Source organism: Eumetopias jubatus, unplaced genomic scaffold (genome assembly GCF_037043125.1).
Source record: "Eumetopias jubatus isolate StellerSeaLion01/CBP00866 unplaced genomic scaffold, mEumJub1_p1.0 scaffold_11, whole genome shotgun sequence".
In the NCBI taxonomy this organism is placed as follows: domain Eukaryota; kingdom Metazoa; phylum Chordata; class Mammalia; order Carnivora; family Otariidae; genus Eumetopias; species Eumetopias jubatus.
In genome coordinates, this window is record NW_028274817.1 from 39,131,225 (window position 1) to 39,153,873 (window position 22,649).

The window sequence follows — 22,649 nt, forward strand, 5'->3', positions numbered from 1 at the left end:
TCGTCCAAGTTAGAGATAGGGGCCTGTGGAAACATGAAGAGGTAAGGGCTCGTCTGAGAGCAGGCGGTGAAGGGAGCTCTCTTCTACCTTTTAACTTTGAAAATGGCTTTCATGACTTTGTGTTTGGGCTATGTCACGTTCTCGGGATGCGGTTTCGTGTGAGCGGGAAGACAAAGGAGGAGGGAGGAGGGGAGACGGGCTAGACAGGCCTGCGGGGCGAAGTTCAGGAAGGGCCGCCGCCGCCGGTTCCCGTAGGAATGCCTTACCCGCGCGGGCATCTAGGCCACGGCGCCGGCCCCGGGAGCTGCACGGACGCCGTGGCTTCTTACTGCTTCAGACGGACCCACCCAGGTAAAAGGGTCTTGGCCGACTGATGCCCAGCGCCGGGAGAGACCCAGGCCAGCTCCTCCCCGTCCCGCCCTACCTCCACCTCATCCTCGGAAAGGGGCACAGGGTGGGCGCCTTTTTTGTTTTTGTTTTTCTTTGCAGTGTTTGTTTACTGAGGAAGACTTTCTCGGACCCTGAGAGCATGTAGCGCTTTCATATCTTAACCTAAGCTACTGATACTTGGTTTCTAAAAATTTAGACGGAAAGTACAAAACGGGCTCAATCTATCATAGGAAGAGAAAAGCACTGCTGTAAGCAGTTCCCCCTACTGGTTCTGCAGGAAACGGCAGTTTTAACTTGGCTGGTCATTGTTGAAAGCCTGAGCTTCACAGTTGTTGACAGTACACAATGGCTTTTTAAAGGATCCTCATTAAATTAGTTTTGGATTCACTGCAAAGTAGAATAATCACTCTGGAATAGGGCGGTGCATTGAAAGTTCTGATGTTATGCTCTCCTGTACTGTCAGTTTCTGCATCTTTTAAAAAAACCGTTTCCCTGCCTCAAAATGACTTTTAAAAACGTGCTTATTGTGATATTTCATACATGCAAAATAATGTATATATACAGTTTAAAGAATAATAATAGACTCGGACCCACTACAGGCTTTAGAAATAGAACATTAGCAGTATCTTAGAAGTCCCCTGTGTGCCCCTCCCTGATTGCTTGTCCTCCCTCCTTTCCCCTGAGGGGACCACCGTCCAGAATTTGGCATTAATCATTCCCTTGTTTTTTTTTTTTTTTTAAATAGGTCCACCACAGATGAATTTATCCCTAAACAAAATGTTGCTAGTGTTATCCATTTTTGAACTCTATATGAATGGACACATATTGTATGAATTTTTCTGCAACTTGCTTTTATTTCATTCAGCATTTCTTTTTGAGATTCATGTGTACTAATGTAGTTAGCTATGGTTTATTCCTTTCAAAGCCACTTTAAACGTAGCAAGAACTTTCAGAATTTTAAATAATAAATACAAATTGAGATACTTAAAAGGAAGTTTTTTAAAACCCTGGGCCTAAGGATATTTTAAAATTTTCTAAAAATAGGTCTCAGTCTTTCTAGAGCATGGGAATCTTGCTTATAATTATGAGAGATGAGAGATACATCATAACCCGAATAGTAAGGGACTTTTTTTATAAAGAAGGTATTTCATATTTGGTTTTCTCATGGAATTAACTCATTTTGTTTTTGTCTGTTGTCACCTGTTGTTGCATGCTCTACTGGTCCTGCTATTTCTTTATACTCTAATAAGAGTTTTTCAGTTATTTAGGGTTGGGTAGCTTATAGCATTACCTAGATTTCTACAGAGTAGTGCCTTAGCTATAAAACGTCATGATCCTCATCCCATTTGATTCTATACTCTCTTCTTTGGAAATCTCTTTTCACAGCTCCAGATCCTGCCAACACAGATGACTCGAGATTTCCACGTGCAGCCTCAGATTCTCATCTATACAATTCTTCCATCTCTTGCTTTCCTATTAGCCAATATCATTTACACTGTCACCTCAGACTCAATATGTCTTTGAAGTATTCCTGATAGTTCATACTGGTGTTTCAGTGTAATAGGTAGTTGACTCAGCATGGCTAAGACAATACTGACTTTCCTGTTCCCAAACCATTTATTCCGTCTGGATCTTCCTCTTTCTTTCATTGGTACCATTATTCTCATAGTTACACAGCTTGAAATTTCAGGGTTATCTTTGACTTCTTCCTTACCCCTACCTTCAAAAGGCCTTGCTCATCTAACTCTTCCTTTCTGTTTCCACTATTACCACTCCAGTTTGGACTTTCATCACGTTATGCTGGATAAATTTAAAGAGTTTCCTAACTCATTCTTCTGGTTTCTTTCCTATGAATCTACAAGACATATTATAACCACATTCATTTTCCTAAGCCATCATTTGTACTGTGTTACTTAACTGCCTAATAAATTGCTTTCGAATACCTATACATGAAGGTCCAGGCCCCTTAGTTGGAATATTTAAGGCCATTCATAATCTGTGTCTAATTACCCCCTCCAAGATAATCTCCTAGTGCTCTCATATGTGAATGCCAACTAAAGTGAACTTATTATCCCCCAGAACATATTTCTCTCTCTTTCTACTCAGTCTCCCTGTTCTATCCTTCATCATACCCAGTCCTTCAAATGCCAGTTTAAGAATTACCTTTCCAAAGTCTTCATTTACCACCCTAGCTCCCAATTCTCTCTTTCTTTTCTCTTCCTCCCTCTCTCCCCCTCTCTCCCTCTCTCCCTTCCCTCCTTCCCCGCACAGGCACACAACACAATTACACATACACACAAACCCTAAATAAATTGCAAGCTTCTTAAGGATAGGGACTGTGTCTTGAATATCTTTGACTCCATCAGTACCAAGCACAGTGCATTGCGTGTAAGTAGGTATTTAGTAACTGGTTGGGGGATGAATGATAAAGGGCAACAAACAGAAAAGTGTCTTCAAACAAATGGTGTCACTACTGGTAGATAATATAGCTAAAGAATATGTTTTGAGATTGACTGTCTCTTCTACTTTCTGTATACATTCTTATATCTACTCCAGGGTAAATAGCTGTGTGAAGAGTGGTGAGCATGTCCTGGAGGAGTTGGAAACAGAAGGGGAGAGGCAGCTGAAAAGCCTCCTTCAGCATCAACTTGATACCTCTGTCTCCATTGAGGAGTAGGTATTGATTTTGCAAACAGGTAGAGTATCATAGACCCTCACCTCCAGGTGGCCGACCCCTCTTAAAGCCCGGATGAAACACTCCTCTCCCACCCCCCTTTCCTTGGCCAACGTCTACTTATTAGGCAGCATTTTGCTTCTGTGTCTCTTACTCTGGGAAGCTTCCCGTATCCCACTAAGTCTGGGCCAGTGGCCTTTCCTATGTCTTCCCTTAACATACATAGCACTTACAACCCGACAGGATCATTGCCTGTTTACTTGCTTCTCTTCTACAAAAGCAGAAACCATTTTTATCTTTTTTTACTGTTAAATCCTCAGTACCTGGCCCGGTGTCTGTCTGATGCAGCGTAGGTACTCAGTAAATAAATATTTGATTCAGTCATTTATTGGTCCTGGGTGAGGGGAATAGCAATGGAATTCCATGTCGTTGCAGTGATGCTTCAGCCTAGAAATAGGACATGAGAGAGAAATTGCCAGTGCGTTTCATTGTGCCTCTTTTAATGGCGAACCCCATTTTCTGCAAATTGTGGTAACTTGAAGATATTCTTACTTGCTTCCTGCTTGTCTTGCAGATGTGTGTCTAAGAAAGAGAGTTTTGCTCCTGGTACTATGTACAAGCCCTTTGGGAAGGAAGCAGCTGGGACTATGACTTTGTCCCAGTTCCAGACACTGCATGAGAAGGACCAGGAAACTGCTTCTCTTAGGGAACTAGGGCTCAATGAAACAGAAATCTTGATCTGGAAGAGCCATGTTTCAGGTGAAAAGGTGAGTGGGGCCAGTTTTTTTTTCCTCTGAAGAATAAAGGGCGAGATTGCTTCCTTTGACACCGAGAACCTTTTCATTTTTAGTTCTTACAAAACTGAGCTCTATATCTGAATATTCTTAGGTTTCTATGATAGGGACCTTGGTAAAGAGATGCTCTTTCTTGACTTTTTAGCTAACATGTCTATGAATGGTCACCTCTGGTCCTTCACCAGCTTCTTTCTTATCTGAGGCATTAGATTATCACTTTCAGGCTATGTCATCTATGATACATGCCATCTCATTTCTCTGGTTTCAGAGGACAAGACTGAGGGCAACCCCGGAAGCAATACAGAACCGTCTTCAAGATATTGAAGAAAGGATCTCGGAGCGTCAGCGCATCCTTTGCCTGCCACAGAGATTTGCCAAGAGCAAACAGCTGACCCGGCGAGAAATGGAAATAGAAAAGTCTTTATTTCAGGGAGCTGATCGGCACTCCTTCCTCAAGGCTCTTTATTACCAAGGTATGTGATCGCCAGTGACTTTGATGTGCTCTTTCACTGAGAGAAAGATTTAACAGCAGGACATTAAATATGAAGAGTTAGGGAAGGGAGTTGGGGAAAGACAAACGATCACTCTCCTTGAGGAATGTATATAGGCCTGTGATAGAGACAAATATGTACATAGTCAGTTGTGATACCACATGGAAATCACTGTTACAGAGATGTGAATAAAATGCTAAGGGAGCACAGAACATAGAACATCGAAGTCTAGTTTGCAGGGGGAGTCAGGAGTTGACATTTGTACTGTCTTGACAGAGCAACAGTCATTTGTCAGTAAATAAAGGGCAGAGGGCATTACAGATAGTAGGTGAACAGGAACAAGTTTGTGAAAGGACCTGGTGCATCTTGGGAACAATAAGTTCATTGTGGCAGGAAGTATAGGACACAGCAGGGGATGAGGGGGGTGACACTGGAAAGGGAGGTGAGGCTAGATTGTGAAGGGTCTTTGGGCCGAAATGTAAATGAGCACAAAATATACAGATAAATGGTATGCATCTTAACCAGAAAGCACTGGTTTAACAGATAAGTTTTGCTAGGCACTGTGGGAGGTGTGCAGAAGTTTAGGAAATCGTTCCTGACTTTGTAGCAATTACAGTCTGGTTGGAAAGAGAACCATGTAACATTTAGTGACGACACTCGATGTAGTTGTTAAGTGCTGTAGGAGGGAAAGGCCACTGTGCATTGGCATGACTGAAGAAGGCCTCTCAGAGGAGGTAAGATTTCAATGTTCTTTTAATACTACCTATTCTATAGTAAGGAGAAGGAAAGGCAGTTCATTTGCAGCAGATGATATGAGCACTATGGCGTGTTTGGGGGCTGTTGTGAAAGACCAGGTTAGAAAGGTAGCTAAAAATTTTGAACTTTATTTGGTGGGTAGTAGAGACCTATACAGAGTTAGTTATTCAGTTAGTTTGGATATGGTGAAAGGATTCTGAGTCAGGAGTAAACTGAAAAGCAGTATTTGAAAATGATGAATCTGGTGGCCAAGAAACAGGATGAGAGAAAGAACTGGAAGCAGGGAGAATGATTTAGGAGGCATTACAGTCGTATAGGCACGGAGGTCTAGACTAGAATGATGGCAGTGGTATTGGAAAGAGAGGTAGGTGTGGTTGTAAGAGACATCACAAAGGAAGAACTGGTTAGATTTATTGACTGAGAATGAAGGAGGAGGGTCAAAGGAGAGGTCAGAGACAACCCAGATGTTTTTAAGTCTGTGTGACTTTTTAACAACTGGCAAAATTAAGAAAGTCTTTATGGGGAGTTTCTGACGAAAGACGATAAGTTCAATTTGAAACATGTTGAATCGGTAAGAATGGCAGGATCATTAAATGGCACATATTGAGGAGGCAGTTGGAAATGCAGCAGGGAAGCTCAGGGGAGAGGTCAGAGCTGGCTACATACACAGAAGTGGGAATCATGGACACTCAGGTGGCAGGTAAAGCCGTGAGCATGATTGAATGCTTTGTTAGAGACAAAGAGACCATAGACATGGAACAGCAGTGGTGAAGGAAGGAATGAATGAACCAGTGAACAGCCTCTTGTGGAGAGACCTAGCATACTGATTAAGAGCATGGGCTCTGGAGGCAGACTGCTGGAAAAATCCTGGCTCCCCCACTTAACTAGCTTGTTGTAAGATGTTGGGCAAGTTACCACCCTACACTTCAATTTCTTCATCTTGTAAAATGAGAATATTAATAATACCTACATTATAGGATTGTTAGAAGGATTAAGTGAGGTAATACGTATAAATCACTTAGAGCAGTACCTGGTATTTGGGGTGGGTGGGTGGTGTATGAATCTGTTCTGTTTCCTATCTTTGAAACTCCTTGCTTTAAACCTTCACAGCATACCACAAAAAGACAAGTGCAGACAAGTACATGACCTCAATGAAGAGGAAGATAAAATTAGGCACAAAAGGCAAGTCGAGAGTTTTCTTACAGTGTTAGATTTAGGAATGTAACATAGGGTCCCAGACTTCTGAGTCGAGTGCTTATTTAATTCCATATTCAGTATATGACAATGTTTGTAGGAAATGATCCAGAGGGAGCAATTTATCCTGATAAAGAATATTAAAGGGAGGAGTTAGTAGAAGTTGTAAAACTTTTACATTTAGTGTTGTTGATTTTTTTCTCTCTCTACCTTTACGTTATTGTACCAGATATAAAATGACCTTAATGATTTTTAGATCCTATTTCACAACTAATTCTGAATATTTTTATTAATCACTAAAGTATAACTATTGATGATGATGATGATATAATAGCAATTTTTTCTTTTATTTTAAAAATGAACTTACAATAAAATTGCCTGTTTTTCCTTTTTTTCTTGGTGTACAATTCTATGAATTGTAAATCATGTAAATCATGTAGATTCATGTTACCACCACAATTAGGATAGAGAACAGCTCCATCACTCTAAAAATCCTTCATCCCATCCATTGATAGTCATCCCCCAACTCCACCCATAATCTCTGGCAATCCCTGATTTGTTCTCCATCACTGTAGTTGTGTCTTTTAAAGAACGTCATAAAGATGGAATCATACAATACGTCATCTTTTAAGTGTGGCTTCTTTCATTTAGTGTAATGCCTTGAGAGTCATCCAAGTTGTGTGTATCAATAGTTCATTCATTTTGCTGAGTAGCATTCCATTGTGCGGATATTCCAAAGTTTGTTTATCCATCCACCCATTGAAGTGCATTTGGGCTGTTTCCAGGTTATGGTGACTGTGAATAATACTGATAATGAACATTTTTGTACAGGTTTTTGTGTGAACATAAATTTTTATTTCTCTAAGGTAAATATCTAGGAGTGGGATTACTGGGTCATATGGTAAGTGTCTGTTTAACTTTATAAGAAGCTGCCAAACCATTTTCCAGAGTGGCTGAACCATTTTGCATTCCCACCAGCAGTGTATGAGAGTTCCAGTTGCTCTACATCTTTGTTGGCATTTGGTATTGTTGGTATTTATTTTAGTTCTAGTAGCTGTGAAGTGGTATCTCATTGTAGTTTTAATTTGCTTTTCCTTAATAGCTAATGATGTTGAACATCTTTTCATGTGCTTATTTGCCATCCTTCTATCCTGTTTGCTGAAGTGTCTGTTCAAATCTTGTGCTGTTTTTTAATTGGGTGGTTTATTTTCTTTATGACTTTTGAGAGTTCTTTATATATTCTAAATGCAATTCTCTGATGGATATATGATTTGCAAATATTTTATCCCAGTCTGTAGCTTATCTTTTCATTCTCTTAACAGTGTCTTTTGCAGAACAGACTTTTTTTTTATCATGGTAAAATATACCTAACATAAAATTGATCATTTTAACCATGTTTTCAGTGTACAATTCTGTGGCATTAAGTATATTCACATTCTTCTGCAACCATCATCGCTATTCATCTCCAGAACTTTTTCATCTGCCCAAACTGAAACTCTGTACCCAGTAAACACAATTTCCCCTTATGCTCCTCCCCTTTGCCCCTGGCAACCACCATTCCTTCTGTCTCTGTGAATTTGACTACTCTAGGTGCCTCATATAAGTGGAATCATACAGTATTTGTCCTTCTGTGTCTGGTTTATTTCACTTAATGTCTTCTAGGTCATCCATGTGTCAGAATTTCCTTCCTTCTTAAGGCTGAATAATATTCCATTATATGTATGTACCACATTTTGTTTAGCCCTTCGTCTGTCAGTAGACACTCGTGTTGCTTCTACCTTTTAGCTGTTGTAAATAATACTGCTATGAAACTGGATGTACAGGTGTCTGCTCAAGTCCCTGCTTTCAGTTCTTTTGAGTATATACCCAGAAGTGGAATTGCTGGATTGTATGGTAATTCTGTGTTTAATCTTTTGAGGAACTTCCATACATACAGAGGCTATATCATTTTACATGCCCACCAGCAATGAAGAAGGATTCCAGTTTCCCCACACCCTTGCCGACACTTAATTTCTTTTCTTCTTTTTTGTGACAGCCATCCTAACGGGTGTGAAGTGGTATTTCATTGTGGTTTTGATTTGCATTTCCCTAATGACTAGTGATGTTGTGCATCTTTTTCATGTGCTTTTTGGCCATTTGTGTATCTTCTTTGGAGAAATGTCTATGTAAGTCCTTTGCCCATTATTTAAACTGGTTGTTTATTTATTTATTGTTAAGTTGTAGGATTTTTTTTGTATATTCTAAATATTGATTCCCTCATCAGATAAATAATTTGCAAGTATTTCCCTTCATTTCATGATTTGCCTTCTCTGTTGATAGTGTCCTTTGATGCACAAAAGTTTATATTTTTGAAGAAGTCTAATTTGTCAGATTTTTCTTTTGTTACTTGTGCTTTTGGTGTCATGGCCAATAAATCATTGCCAAATCTAGTGCCATAAAGGTTTTCTCCTGTGTTATCTTCTGAGCGTTTTGTAGTTTTAGCTCTTATGTTTAGGTCTTTGATCCATCTTGAGTTAATTTTTTTGTATATGTCATAAGGTAAGGATCCAACTTTGTTTTTTGCATGTTGATAATCCACTTTTCCTAATACTGCTTGTTGAAAAGACTGTCCTTTACCCATTGAATGTTCTTAGCATCCTCTCCAAAAATCATTTGACCATAAATATATGAGTCTGTTCCTAGGCTCTCCATTCTATTCCATTGGTGTACATGTCTGTCTTTATGCCAGTGCCATGCCACACTGTTTTAATTACCATAGATTTGTAGTAAGGTTTGAAGTCAGGAAGTGTGAGACCTCCAACTTTGTTCTTCTTTTTCAAGATTTTCACTATTTAGGAACCCTTGAGACACCATTTGATTTTTAGGATGGATTTTTCTATTTCTGGAAAAAAATGTCATTGGGATTTTGATAGGGATTATACTGAATCTGTATTATCACTTTGGGTAATATTGACATCTTAACGATATATTAAGTCTTCAGTTCATGAACATGGGATGTCTTTGCATTTATGTGTATCTTTAATTCTTCCAGCAACATTTTGTAGTTTTTAGTACACAAGTTTTTTGTCTCAGCAAATGTTTTAAAAATTTTGATACAATCCAGTTATCCAATTATCAGGGTTTTTTTCTTTCATGGATTATGCTTTTTTTCCCATATCGAAGAACTCTTTGTCTGACAGCTGATTATGAATAAGATTTTCCCTTTAAACAGTTTTATGATTGTATATTTTACATTTAGATCTATGATCTATTTTGACTTGATGCTTATATAAAGTGTGGGGTTTAGGTTAAGGTTCACTTTTTTGCCTATGAATTTCTAATTGTTTCAGCACCATATGTTGAAGAGAGTATTTTTTCTCCATTTACTTGCCTTTGCATTTTTTGTCAGAAATAAATTGGCCATATGTTTGTGTTAATAATTAACTTCATAATAAATGGTGAAAGAATGAAATATTTTCCCCAGTATCAGGAATAAGACAAAGATGTGCACTCCTGACAGTTCCATTCACAGTTGAATGAAATTAGAAATCAATAATAGAAGGACATTTAGAAAATGTACAAATATGCAGAAATTGAACAGCACTCTACTGAATAACCAACGGATCAAAAAGAAGTCACAAGGGACATTAGAAAATACTTTGAGATGAATGAAAACAAAACTTAACATACCAAAACATATAATGCAGTAAAAGCAGTGCTTAGGGGGATATTTATAGTTATAAATGCCCATATTAATAAAGAAGAAAGGTATTAAATTAATAACCAAAACTTTTCACCTTAAGAACTACAGAAACTATTTTAAAAACTCGAAAAATTTGTCCAAACCCTTAGACTGTGTAATATCAAGAATGAACCATAATGTAAACTATAAACTTTGGGTAATCATAATGGGTCAATGTAGATTCATTAATTGTAACAACTGTACCACTCTGATGGGGGATATTGATAATGGGTTAAGCCATACATGTGTGGGGATGGGGTTATGTGGGAAATCTGTGTACCTTCCCCTCAGTTCTGCTGTGAACCTGTAACTGCTCTAAAAACATTAAGTCCTAATAAAAAAAAGAAACTACAAAAAGAAGAGCAACCTAAACCCACATCAAACTGAAGGAAGGAAATAATAAAGATTAGATCAAAAAAAATTAAATAGAAAATTAAAAAAATATATAGAAAATCGGCAAAACCAAAAGTTGGTCTTTTGGAAAGATCAACAAAATTCAGAATTCCTTAGCTAGACTTACCAAGGAAATAAGAAAAAGGACAAATTTCTCATACCCTGCTCTACTTTGATTCTTTTTTGCATGGAACATCTTTTTCTATCCTTTTACTTTCAACTCTTTTTTTAAATCTAAAGTGTATCTCTTTTTTTAAAAAGATTTTATTTATTTATTTGAGAGTGAGGGAGACAGACAGATAGTGACAGAGATCATGAGCGAGCTGGGAAGATAGGGAGAAGCAGGCTCCCCGCTGAGCAGGGAGCCCAACACGGGGCTCCATCCCAGGACCCAGGGATTATGACCTAAGCTGAAGGCAGATGCTTAACTGACTGAGCCACCTAGGCATCCCTCTCCTTCCTCCTTTGTACTATTATTGTCACACAAATTACATCTTTATAGATTTTAAGCTCATTAGCATAGTTTTATAATTATTGCATTATGTAGTTATTTCCTAAGTCAGGACAAGAAAATGTTACAAAGACAAATATATTTATACTGTCTTTTTTTATGTTTACCTATATGGTCAACTTTACTAGTGTTCTTTCTTTGAGTCAGTGAAGAGTGTCCATTTATTTCAGCCTGAAGTTTTTCTCATAGGGTAGGTCTTAATAGTGATGAATTCTTTTAGTCTATGCTTATCTTGGAATGTCTTAATTTCCCCTTTAGTTTTATTTTTTTGTATTTTTTTAAGGTTATTTATTTATTTATTTATTTATTTGACAGAGAGAGAGCACAAGTAGGCAGAGGGAGAAGCAGGCTCCCCCCTGAGCAGAGAGCCCGTTTCAGGGTTTGATCCCAGGACCCTGGGATCATGACCTGAGCTGAAGGCAGACGCTTTACCTACTGAGCCACCCAGGTGCCCCTCTCTAGTTTTAAAGTATAGTTTTTTGCCAGACAGTGAAGTTTTTGGTTGGCAGTCTTTTTCTTTTAGCCCACCAAATATATCATCTTACTGCCTTCTGGCCCCTGTAGTTTCTGTTGAGCAGTCAACTGTTGATCTTATTTAGTACTCCTTGTCCATGATGAGTCTCTTCTCTCTTGCTACAGTCAGCATTCAATCTTCATCTTTTGCTTTTGGACAATTTGGCTACATGTCTGGATGTCTCTTGGACAGACTCCAACTAGGTCCTTTGAGTTTGTCCTACTTGGATTCTATCAAGGTTCTGTAATGTGTAGATTAATGTTTTTCAACAATTTGAAGAAGTTTTCAGGCATTAGTTCTTCAAATATTATTTGTGCTCCTTCTTCTTCTGAGATTTCCATTATGCATATATTGGTATGCTTGATGTTCGCCCACAGGTCTGTGAGGCTGTTATTTTTTCTTTATTCTTTCTTCTTTTTGCTCCTCAGATTGAGTAATCTTCCGTAGATATCTTCAAGTTTGCTGATTCTTCTGTCAGCCCAGATAATCTGTTGAGCCCCTCTAGTAATAGTTTTCATTTCAGTTATTGTACTTTTCAACTCCAGAATTTTTATTTTGTTCTTTATTATAATTTCTGTCTCTTTATTTTTATTCTCTATTTGGTAAGGCATTCTGAAACATTCTTTTAGTTCTTTATACATGGTTTTCTTTAACTGTTTGAAGAACTTACAATAACTGATTAGAAGTTTTGTCTGAGAAGCCCAGTGTGCTTTCTTAGGAAAGTTTCTACTGACTGTTTCTTTTTTCCTGTGTATGGGCCCTACTCTCCTTTTCTTTCCTTTTTTTTTTCAGTGTCTTTGTCTTAATCAGCTCAGGCTGCTATAACAAAGACCCATCAACTGGGTAGTTTATAAACAACAGATTTATTTCTCACAGTTCTAGAGGCTGGAAGTCTGAGATTAGGGTTCCAGTATGACCAGGTTCTGGTGAGAGCCCTCTTTTGGGTTGCAGACTGCTAACTTCTTGTCACGTGTCAGAGAGCAGGGAGAGGAAGCAAGCTCTCTCATGACTTCTATAAGGGTACTGATCCCATTCCTGAGGGCTCCACCCTCATGACCTCATCTAATCCCAGTTACCTTCCAAAGGTCCTCACTTCCTATTACCATCACATCACCAGTAGGGTTTCAACATACGAATTGGGGGGGGGCACAAATATTTAGTCCATAACAGTCTTACAGTTTTTTTTTGTTGCAAATGAGACATTTAAAATAATGTAATGTGGGGGTACCTGGGTGACTTAGTCAGTTAAGCACTGCCTTCAGCTCAGGTCATGATCTCAGGGTGCTGGGATCGAGCCCCGCGTCGGGCTCCCTGCTCTGTGGGGAGACTGCTTCTCCCTCTCCCTTTGTCCCTCCCCCGCTGCTCATGTTCTCTCTCTCTCAAATAAAGTCTGTTCAGTTAGCAGAGTGGTCCACTAATGCTTGGAGAAGGTTTTCCTTAAATACCTTGAACCAGAAGTTCTACCCAGCCTTTGGTGTGTGTGTGTGTGTGTGTGTGTGTGTGTGTGTGTGTGTGTGTGTGTGTGTGTGTGTGTGTGTGTGTGTGTGTGTGTGTGTGTGTGTGTGTGTGTGTGTGTGTGTGTGTGTGTGTGTGTGTGTGTGTGTGTGTGTGTGTGTGTGTGTGTGTGTGTGTGTGTGGCAATGCCCAGGCAGGCACTTTGCAACTGTGCCTTGGACCTCACTTCCTGCTTGTTCAGAGCCTCAAGGTCAGCCAGAGGTGAGAGATTAGTGACTTCTCAGGCTCTAACTTTCCTGGGCATACGCATACTCCAGCACCTGTTTCTTACCTTCTAGAGTCCCAGGAGTATGTCTGAACTTTTGAAACCCCTTACGGACATTTCATTCCCTATTTTTCTCTCTTTTTTATAAGAATGCTTAACATGCGATCTACCCACTTAACAAATTTTTGAGTGTACAAAACAGTATTTATATTTTATTTTTTTATTGTTATGTTAATCACCATACATTACATCATTAGTTTTTGATGTAGTGTTCCATGATTCATTGTTTGTGCATAACACCCAGTGCTCCACGCAGAACGTGCCCTCTTTAATACCCATCACCAGGCTCACCCATCCCCCCACCCCCCTCCCCTCTAGAACCCTCAGTTTGTTTTTCAGAGTCCATCGTCTCTCATGGTTCGCCTCCCCCTCTGACTTACTCCCCTTCATTCTTCCCCTCCTGCTATCTTCTTCTTTTTCTTTTTTCTTAACGTATGTTGCATTATTTGTTTCAGAAGTACAGATCTGTGATTCAACAGTCTTGCACAATTCACAGCGCTCACCATAGCACATACCCTCCCCAATGTCCATCACCCCACCACCCCATCCCTCCCACCCCCCACCACTCCAGCAACCCTCAGTTTGTTTCCTGAGATTAAGAATTCCTCACATCAGTGAGGTCATATGATACATGTCTTTCTCTGATTGACTTATTTCACTCAGCATAACACCCTCCAGTTCCATCCACGTCGTTGCAAATGGCAAGATCTCATTCCTTTTGATGGCTGCATAATATTCCACTGTGTATATATACCACATCTTCTTTATCCATTCATCTGTCGATGGACATCTTGGGTCTTTCCACAGTTTGGCTATTGTGGACATTGCTGCTATAAACATTGGGGTGCACGTACCCCTTCGGATCCCTACATTTGTATCTTTGGGGTAAATACCCAGTAGTGCAATTGCTGGATCGTATGGTAGCTCTATTTTCAACTGTTTGAGGAACCTCCATACTGTTTTCCAGAGTGGTTGCACCAGCTTGCATTCCCACCAACAGTGTAGGAGGGTTCCCCTTTCTCCACATCCCCGCCAACATCTGTCATTTCCTGACTTGTTAATTTTAGCCATTCTGACTGGTATGAGGTGGTATCTAATTGAGGTTTTGATTTGGATTTCCCTGATGCTGAGCGATGTTGAGCACTTTTTCATGTGTCTGTTGGCCATTTGGATGTCTTCTTTGGAAAAATGTCTGTTCATGTCTTCTGCCCATTTCTTGATTGGATTATTTGTTCTTTGGGTGTTGAGTTTGATAAGTTCTTTATAGATTTTGGATACTAGCCCTTTATCTGAGATGTCGTTTGCAAATATTTTCTCCCATTCTCTCGGTTGTCTTTTGGTTTTGTGGACTGTTTCTTTTGCTGGGCAAAAGCGTTTTATCTTGATGAAATCCCAATAGTTCATTTTTGCCCTTGCTTCCCTTGCCTTTGGCGATGTTTCTAGGAAGAAGTTGCTGCGGCTGAGGTCGAAGAGGTTGCTACCTGTTTTCTCCTTTAGGATTTTGATGGACTCCTGTCTCACGTTTAGGTCTTTCAACCATTTGGAGTCTATTTTTGTGTGTGGTGTAAGGAAATGATCCAGTTTCATACTTCCACATGTGGCTGTCCAATTTTCCCAACACCATTTGTTGAAGAGACTGTCTTTTTGCCATTGGACATTCTTTCCTGCTTTGTCAAAGATGAGTTGACCATAGAGTTGAGGGTCCATTTCTGGGCTCTCGATTCTGTTCCATTGATCTATGTGTCTGTTTTTGTGCCAGTACCATACTGTCTTGATGATGACAGCTTTGTAATAGAGCTGGAAGTCCGGAATTGTGATGCCGCCAGCTTTGCTTTTCTTTTTCAATATTCCTCTGGCTATTCGGGCTCTCTTCTGGTTCCATACAAATTTTAGGATTATTTGTTCCATTTCTTTGAAAAAAGTGGATGGCATTTTGATGGGGATTGCATTGAATGTGTAGATTGCTCTAGGTAGCATTGACATCTTCACAATGTTTGTTCTTCCAATCCATGAACACGGAACGTTTTTCCATTTCTTTGTGTCTTCTTCAATTTCTTTCATGAGTATTTTATAGTTTTCTGAGTACAGATCCTTTGCCTCTTTAAATTTATTCCTAGGTATCTTATGGTTTTGGGTGCAGTTGTAAATGGGATCGACTCCTTGATTTGTCTCTCTTCTGTCTTGTTGGTGTATAGGAATGGCACTGATTTCTGTGCATTGATTTTATAGCCTGCTACTTTACTGAATTCCTGTATGAGTTCTAGCAGTTTTGGGGTGGAGTCTTTTGGGTTTTCCACATACAGTATCATATCATCTGCAAAGAGTGAGAGTTTGACTTCCTCTTTGCCGATTTGGATGCCTTTGATTTCTTTTTGTTGTCTGATTGCTGTGGCTAGGACTTCTAATACTATGTTGAATAGCAGTGGTGATAGTGGACATCCCTGCCGCGTTCCTGGCCTTAGGGGAAAAGCTCTCAGCTTTTCCCATTGAGAATGATATTCGCTGTAGGTTTTTGATAGATGGCTTTTATGATCTTGAGGTATGTACCGTCTATCCCTATACTCTGAAGAGTTTTGATCAAGAAAGGATGCTGTACTTTGTCAGATGCTTTTTCTGCATCTATTGAGAGGATCATGTGATTCTTGTTCTTTCTTTTGTTAATGTATTGTATCACGTTGATTGATTTGCGGATGGTGAACCAACCTTGCAGCCCAGGGATAAATCCCACTTGGTCATGGTGAATAATCCTTTTAATGTACTGTTGGATCCTGTTGGCTAGTATTTTGGTGAGAATTTTTGCATCCATGTTCATCAAGGATATTGGTCTGTAATTCTCCTTTTGGATGGGGTCTTTGTCTGGTTTTGGGATCAAGGTAATGGTGGCCTCATAAAACGAGTTTGGAAGTTTTCCTTCCATTTCTATTTTTTGGAACAGTTTCGGGAGAATAGGTATTAATTCTTCTTTAAATGTCTGATAGAATTCCCCTGGGAAGCCATCTGGCCCTGGGCTTTTGTTTGTTGGGAGATTTTGGATGACTGCTTCAATTTCCTTGGTGGTTATAGGTCTGTTCAGGTTTTCTATTTCTTCCTGGCTCAATTTTGGTAGTTGATACATCTCTAGGAATGCACCCATTTCTTCCAGATTATCTAATTTGCTGGCATAGAGTTGCTCATAATATGTTCTTATAATTGTTTCTATTTCTTTGGTGTTGGTTGTGATCTCTCCTCTTTCATTCATGATTTTGTTGATTTGGGTCATTTTTCTTTTTGATCAGTCTGGCCAGGGGTTTATCAATCTTGTTAATTCTTTCAAAGAACCAGCTCCTAGTTTCATTGATTTGTTCTACTGTTCTTTTGGTTTCTATTTCATTGATATCTGCTCTGATCTTTATGATTTCTCTTCTCCTGCTGCGTTTAGGCTTTATTTGCTGTTCTTTCTCCACCTCCTTTAGGTGTAGGGTTAGGTTGTGTATTTGAGACCTTTCTTGTTTCTTGAGAAAGGCTTGTATTTCTATATACTTTCCTCTCAGGACTGCCTTTGCTGCATCCCAAAGATTTTGAACAGTTGTGTTTTCATTTTCATTGGTTTCCATGAGTTTTTTTAATTCTTCTTTAATTTCCTGGTTGACCCATTCATTCTTTAGTAGGATGCTCTTTAGCCTCTATGTATTTGAGTTCTTTCCAACTTTCCTCTTGTGATTGAGTTCTAGTTTCAAAGCATTGTGGTCTGAAAATATGAGGGAATGATCCCAATCTTTTGGTACCGGTTGAGACCTGGTTTGTGACCTAGGACATGATCAATTCTGGAAAATGTTCCATGGGCACTAGAGAAGAATGTGTATTCCGTTGCTTTGGGATGGAATGTTCTGAATATGACTGTGAAGTCCATTTGGTCCAGTGTGTCATTTAAAGTCTTTATTTCCTTGTTGATCTTTTGCTTAGATGATCTGTCCATTTCAGTCAGGGGGGTGTTAAAGTCCCCCACTCTTATTGTACTGTTGTCAATGTGTTTCTTTGCTTTTGTTATTAATTGCCTTATATATTTGGCTGCTCCCACATTAGGGGCATAGATATTTACAATTGTTACATCTTTTTGTTGGATGGACCCTTTAAGTAGGATATAGTGTCCTTCTTCATCTCTTATTACAGTCTTTGTTTTAAAATCTAATTTGTCTGATATAAGGATTGCCACCCCAGCTTTCTTTTGGTGTCCATTAGCATGGTAAATGGTTTTCCACCCCTTCACTTTCAATCTGGGGGTGTCTTTGGGTCTAAAATGAGTCTCTTGCAGACAGCATATTGATGGGTCTTGTTTTTTAATCTAATCTGATAGCCTGTGTCTTTTGATTGGGGCATTGAGCCCATTTACATTCAGGGTAACTATTGAAAGGTATGAATTTAGTGCCATTGTATTGCCTGTAAGGTGACTGTTACTGTATATTGTCTGTGTTCCTTTCTGGTCTATGTTGCTTTTAGGCTCTCTCTTTGCTTAGAGGACCCCTTTCAATATTTCTTGTAGGGCTGGTTTCATGTTTGCAAATTCCTTTAGTTTTTGTTTGTCCTGGAAGCTTTTTATCTCTCCTTTTATTTTCAATGACAGCCTAGCTGGATATAGTATTCTTGGCTGCATATTTTTCTCGTTTAGTGCTCTGAAGATATGCCAGTCCTTTCTGGACTGCCAGGTCTCTGTGGATAGGTCTGTTGCCAGTCTAATGTTTCTACCATTGTAGGTTACAGATCTCTTCTCCCGAGCTGCTTTCAGGATTTTCTCTTTGTCTCTGAGACTCGTAAGTTTTACTATTAGATGTCAGGGTGTTGACCTATTTTTATTGATTTTGAGAGGGGTTCTCTGTGCCTCCTGGATTTTAATGCCTGTTTCCTTCCCCACATTAGGGAAGTTCTCTGCTATAATTTGCTCCAATATACCTTCTGCCCCTCTCTCTCTTTCTTCTTCTGGGATCCCAATTATTCTAATGTTGTTTCATCTTATTGTATCGCTTATCTCTCGAATTCTGCCCTCGTGATCCTGTAGTTGTTTCTCTCTCTTTTTCTCAGCCTCTTTATTTTCCATCATTTGGTCTTCTGTATTGCTGATTCTCTCTTCTGCCTCATTTATCCTAGCAGTTAGTGCCCCCATTTTTGATTGCACCTCATTAATAGCCTTTTTGATTTCGACTTGGTTAGAGTTTAGTTCTTTTATTTCTCCAGAAAGGGTTTCTCTAATAACTTCCATGCTTTTTTTCAAGCCCAGCTAGTATCTTTAAAGTCATGATTCTGAACTCTAGGTCCAACATTGTACTAATGTCCGTATTGAGTAGGTCCCTGGCTGATGGTACTATCTCTTGTTCTTTTTGCTGAGGTGATTTTTTTGTCTTGTCATTTTGTCCAGAGAAGAATAGATGAATGAGAGAACAAAATGCTAACAGGTTAACAACGTCCCCAGTAAATATACTCTGTAGAAATTAGAAAAGACCTGAAACCAGGGGAAAAGAAAGGGAAAGAAAGAAAAAAGAAAGAAGAAAAAGATAAAGATAAAAACAAAAACAGAACAGTACAAAAAAACCAGAATTGATCAAATATGATCAGGCTAGTGCATAGATCAGTGCGACACACTAGATTTTGGGCGTATTTTGGTCTGTTAGAAAAAAGTGCCTCCTAAAATTTTAAAGGAAGACTTATATATGTACAAAATAAGGGTTGATACAATGAAGGGATGGAAGATGAGTGTAAAGATGAAAAGTATAAAAGATTTTATAAAAGAAATTGATAAGATAAGAAGTTGCTTGAAAAAAGAAAGAAGAAGATTTAAAAAAAAAAAAGGGAGAGAATGTGATCAGGAAGGAGACTAGAACAAAGCCATACACTAGTGATTTAGGGTATATTTTAATCTGTTAGAAGAAACTGTATCTCAACATTTTAAAGAGAGAACAACTTATATATATGTGCCAAAAATAAGGGTAACTACTATGAAGGGATTAAATATGACTCTAAAAATGAAAAATGAAAATGTTTCTTTAAAAAAGGGATTGATAAGATGTTGGTTGAAAAAGGGAAAAAGAAAAATTAAAAAAAAACAGTTAAAAATAATTAACTTTGAAAAACTAATGAATCATGGTAAAAAAGCCATGAATTCTATGTGCAGTATTCCCCTAGCACTGGAGTTCTCCCTTCTCCTTGATCGGTAAACTTGGTGTTGGCTTGCTGGCTGTTCGTGCTGATCTTCTGGGGGAGGGGCCTGTTGCCGTGGTTCCCAAATGTCTTTGCTGGAGGCAGAATTGCCCCGCTCTTGTCGGTCCAGGCTAAGCAAGCTGCTCGGGTTTGCTCTCAGGAGCTTTTGTTCCCTGCAAGCTCTCGGTACAGCTTTAGAGGACCAGGGTGAAAATGGTGGCCTCCCAATCTCCACCCAGAGGAGCTGAGAACTCAGGGCCCCGCTCCTCAGTGCGCCCTCAGAGAAAAGCAGTCACTCCCATGTCCCCGGTCTCCGGCCGCACTCCGTGCTCACCCAGCCTGTGACCGAGCGTTTCTATCTCTGGCACACGACCCCGTGTGGAGTCTCCAAACCCAGCAGATCCCTGCGGTACACTCCCGCGCCGCTCCTCCCAGAGGAGGAAGGGGAGTCTCCCCAGCTCTGCCACTTGTTGCGACCCTGCTGGAGGAGCAGTGGCCCGACTGGGCTGCGGATCACAGTTTATGGCAACCCTGAGCTGAGAGCCCGCGCCTTGGCTCCGTCTCTGCAGCCGGCTTCCCTGCTCCAATACCTGGGAGCTCTGCTGCACTCAGGCACCCCTGGTTTTTCTGTGACCCCGATAGTCCTGAGACCACACTGTCCCACGAGGGTTCCACCCCCCGCTTAACCACTGGAGCGACATCCCTCCGCGAAGCCGACTTCTAAAAGTTCCGATTTTGTGCTCCACGGCTCTATCACTTGCCAGAAGCGGCCGATGGAGGCCCCCTCCCCCGCCATCTATCCTCCCAAATATCGCCTCGGATTCACTTCTCCGCAGGTCCTACCTTCCGGTAAGTGGTCGCTTCTCTGTTCAGAGAGTTGTTGCTATCCTTCTCTTCGATCTCCTGTTGAGTTCGTAGGTGTTCAGAATGGTTTGATCCCTATTCAGCTGAATTCCTGAAACCAGATGAAATCCAGGTCTCCTACTCCTCCGCCATCTTGCTCCGCCCTCCAGTATTATTAACTATAGGCACAATGTTGTACAATAGGTCTCTAGAACTTAGTCATTTTGCATAGCTGAAACTTTATAACCTTTGAATAATAACTCCCCATTTTCCCCTTCCCCGAGCCCCTGGCAACCACCATTATATTCTCTGCTTCTTTGTGTTTGATTATTTTAAAAACTTTACATAGCTGTTTCTTGCAGTATTTGTCCTTTTGTGACTGCCTTATTTCACTTAGCATAATGTCTTCAAGGTTCATCTGTGTTGGCAGGGTTTTATTCCTTTTTTAAGGCTGAATAATACCCCATTGTGTGTATATACCACATTTTCTTCATTCATTGATGGACACTGAGGTTGTTTCCACATCCTGGCTGTCATGAACAGTGCTACAATGAATATGTAAGTGCAGATATCTCTTGCAGGCTCTGATTTCAGTTCTTTGAATAAATACTCAGAAGTGGGGTTGTTTTATCACATGGTATTTCTATTTTTAATCTTTAAACTCTTTTGCAGAAGCTCCATACTGTTCTCTGTGGTAGTTACACCATTTTACGTTCCCACCGAAAGTGTACAAAGGTTCCAGTTTGTCCAGATCCTCACTGACACTTGTTACATTTTGGTTTCTTTGATGTTAGCCATCCTAACAGTTGTGAGGTGATATCTCATTGTGGTTTTGATTGGCATTTCCCTGATGATTAATGACGTTGAGCACCTTTTCATATACTGTTGGCCATCTGTATGTCTTCTTTGGAGAAATGTCTATACAAATACTTTGCACATTTTTTAGTCAGGTTTTATTTTTAATTTTTAAATTATTTTTTAAATTTTGAATTCCAGGTGTGCCTGGGTGGCCCAGTTGATTAAGTGTCTAACCCTAGCTTTTGGCTCAGGTTGTAATCTCATGGGTTGTGAGATTGAGCCCTGTGTTGGGCTTTGTGCTCAGTGGGGAGTCTGCTTGAAGAGTCTCTCTCTCTGCCCCTCCCCCCATTCACACTTTCTCTCTGTCTCTCTCTCTCTGAAATAAATAAATCTTAAAATTTTTGAATTCCAGTATAGTTAACATACAGTGTTATATTAGTTTCATAGGTTTCATTTTTATGGCATTGAGTTGTAGGAGTTCTCTGTGCATTTTGGATATTAACCCCTTATTGGATATATGGTCTACAAATATTTTCTCCCATGCTGTAGTCGCCTTTTCACTCTGTTAACTGTGTCTTTTGCTATGCAGAAGGTTTTTAGTTTGATATAGTTCCACTTTCTATTTTCGCTTTTGTTGCCTGCGCTTCTGGAGTTATATTTAAGAAATCATCGCCAATACCAATGTCAAGTGGATTTTCCTCTGTGTTTTCTTTTAGGAGTTTTAGAGTTTCAGGTCTTCTTTTTAAGTCTTTAATCCATTTTTAATTGACTTTCGTGACTGGTATAAAATAAGGGTCCCATTTCATTCTTTTCCATGTGAAGATTCAGTTTTCTAGCATCATTTGTTGAAGAGACTATCCTTTCTCCATTGTGTATTCCTGTCGCTCTTGCCAAAAACCAAGTTGACCATATGTCTGGGCTTTCTATTCTGTTCCACTGGTCTGTATGTCTGTCTTTATGCTAGTACCGTAGTGTTTTCATTGCTATAGCTTTGTAGTATATTTTGAAACCCGTAAGTGTATGCTCATTCCTATGTCTTCTTTTAATTTTTTTGTCATCCTCTTGTTAGCCCCAACTGGTAATGCTGTCTCAAGCAGCTACAGTGTTAACCCTCACCAATTGGTTTTGACAAATGCCTTAAGGCTGGGCTGTTCTACAGAGTGGGATATGAACCAAGTCAAAGACAAGCCCTCAGATTGTAGCTTTTCAGTGAAGTACTAGGCTGGTCAAGCAGTGACAGTTCTCTTAGGATGGGGCTTTTGGTGAACTCCAGAACTGCTCTACTTCCTATAGTATCAGCTAGGCTGCTGTTTTATTTGCAACTACCACAGTTGCAAGATTGTTGGTTTTCAAGGCTACTGCAAAGTTGGAGAGAGGGAAACATGATTATGGGAAGCTGAAATGCAATAAATCTTACTGTGTTCTTAGTGAGACTCAGCTGTTTTTCTTGAATAACTGTTCCTCCTATTGTTGTATGCCTCTATTTAATTTCCAGACTTATCAAAAGTTTAATTTTTAATAAGTTTTGCTTTTATGGAAGAGCAGATTTTCAAGGTCCTTACTCCAACATTCTAGAACTACTTTCTCTCCATTTTACTTTTATCCTATCTATATTATATTTG

At 39.6% G+C, this 22,649-nt stretch overlaps 1 protein-coding gene across 4 annotated transcripts in view; it reads left to right on the forward strand.

Moving 5' to 3' along the window:
- The window catches only part of RBM41 (RNA binding motif protein 41), an 82,191-nt gene continuing 59,542 nt past the window's right edge, over positions 1–22,649 (forward strand). For 2 of the 4 annotated variants that reach the window (XM_088028690.1, XM_028089748.2), the window contains exons 1-4: positions 1–41; positions 2,947–3,063; positions 3,639–3,831; positions 4,127–4,331. In XM_088028690.1, the coding sequence (XP_087884816.1) occupies positions 34–41; positions 2,947–3,063; positions 3,639–3,831; positions 4,127–4,331 (523 nt within the window). In that variant the 5' untranslated portion in view covers positions 1–33. Of the gene's footprint in view, positions 42–2,946; positions 3,087–3,638; positions 3,832–4,126; positions 4,332–6,215; positions 6,288–22,649 lie in introns of those variants that run through there. The other 2 variants (XM_088028691.1, XM_028089749.2) reach the window with 2 other exon arrangements.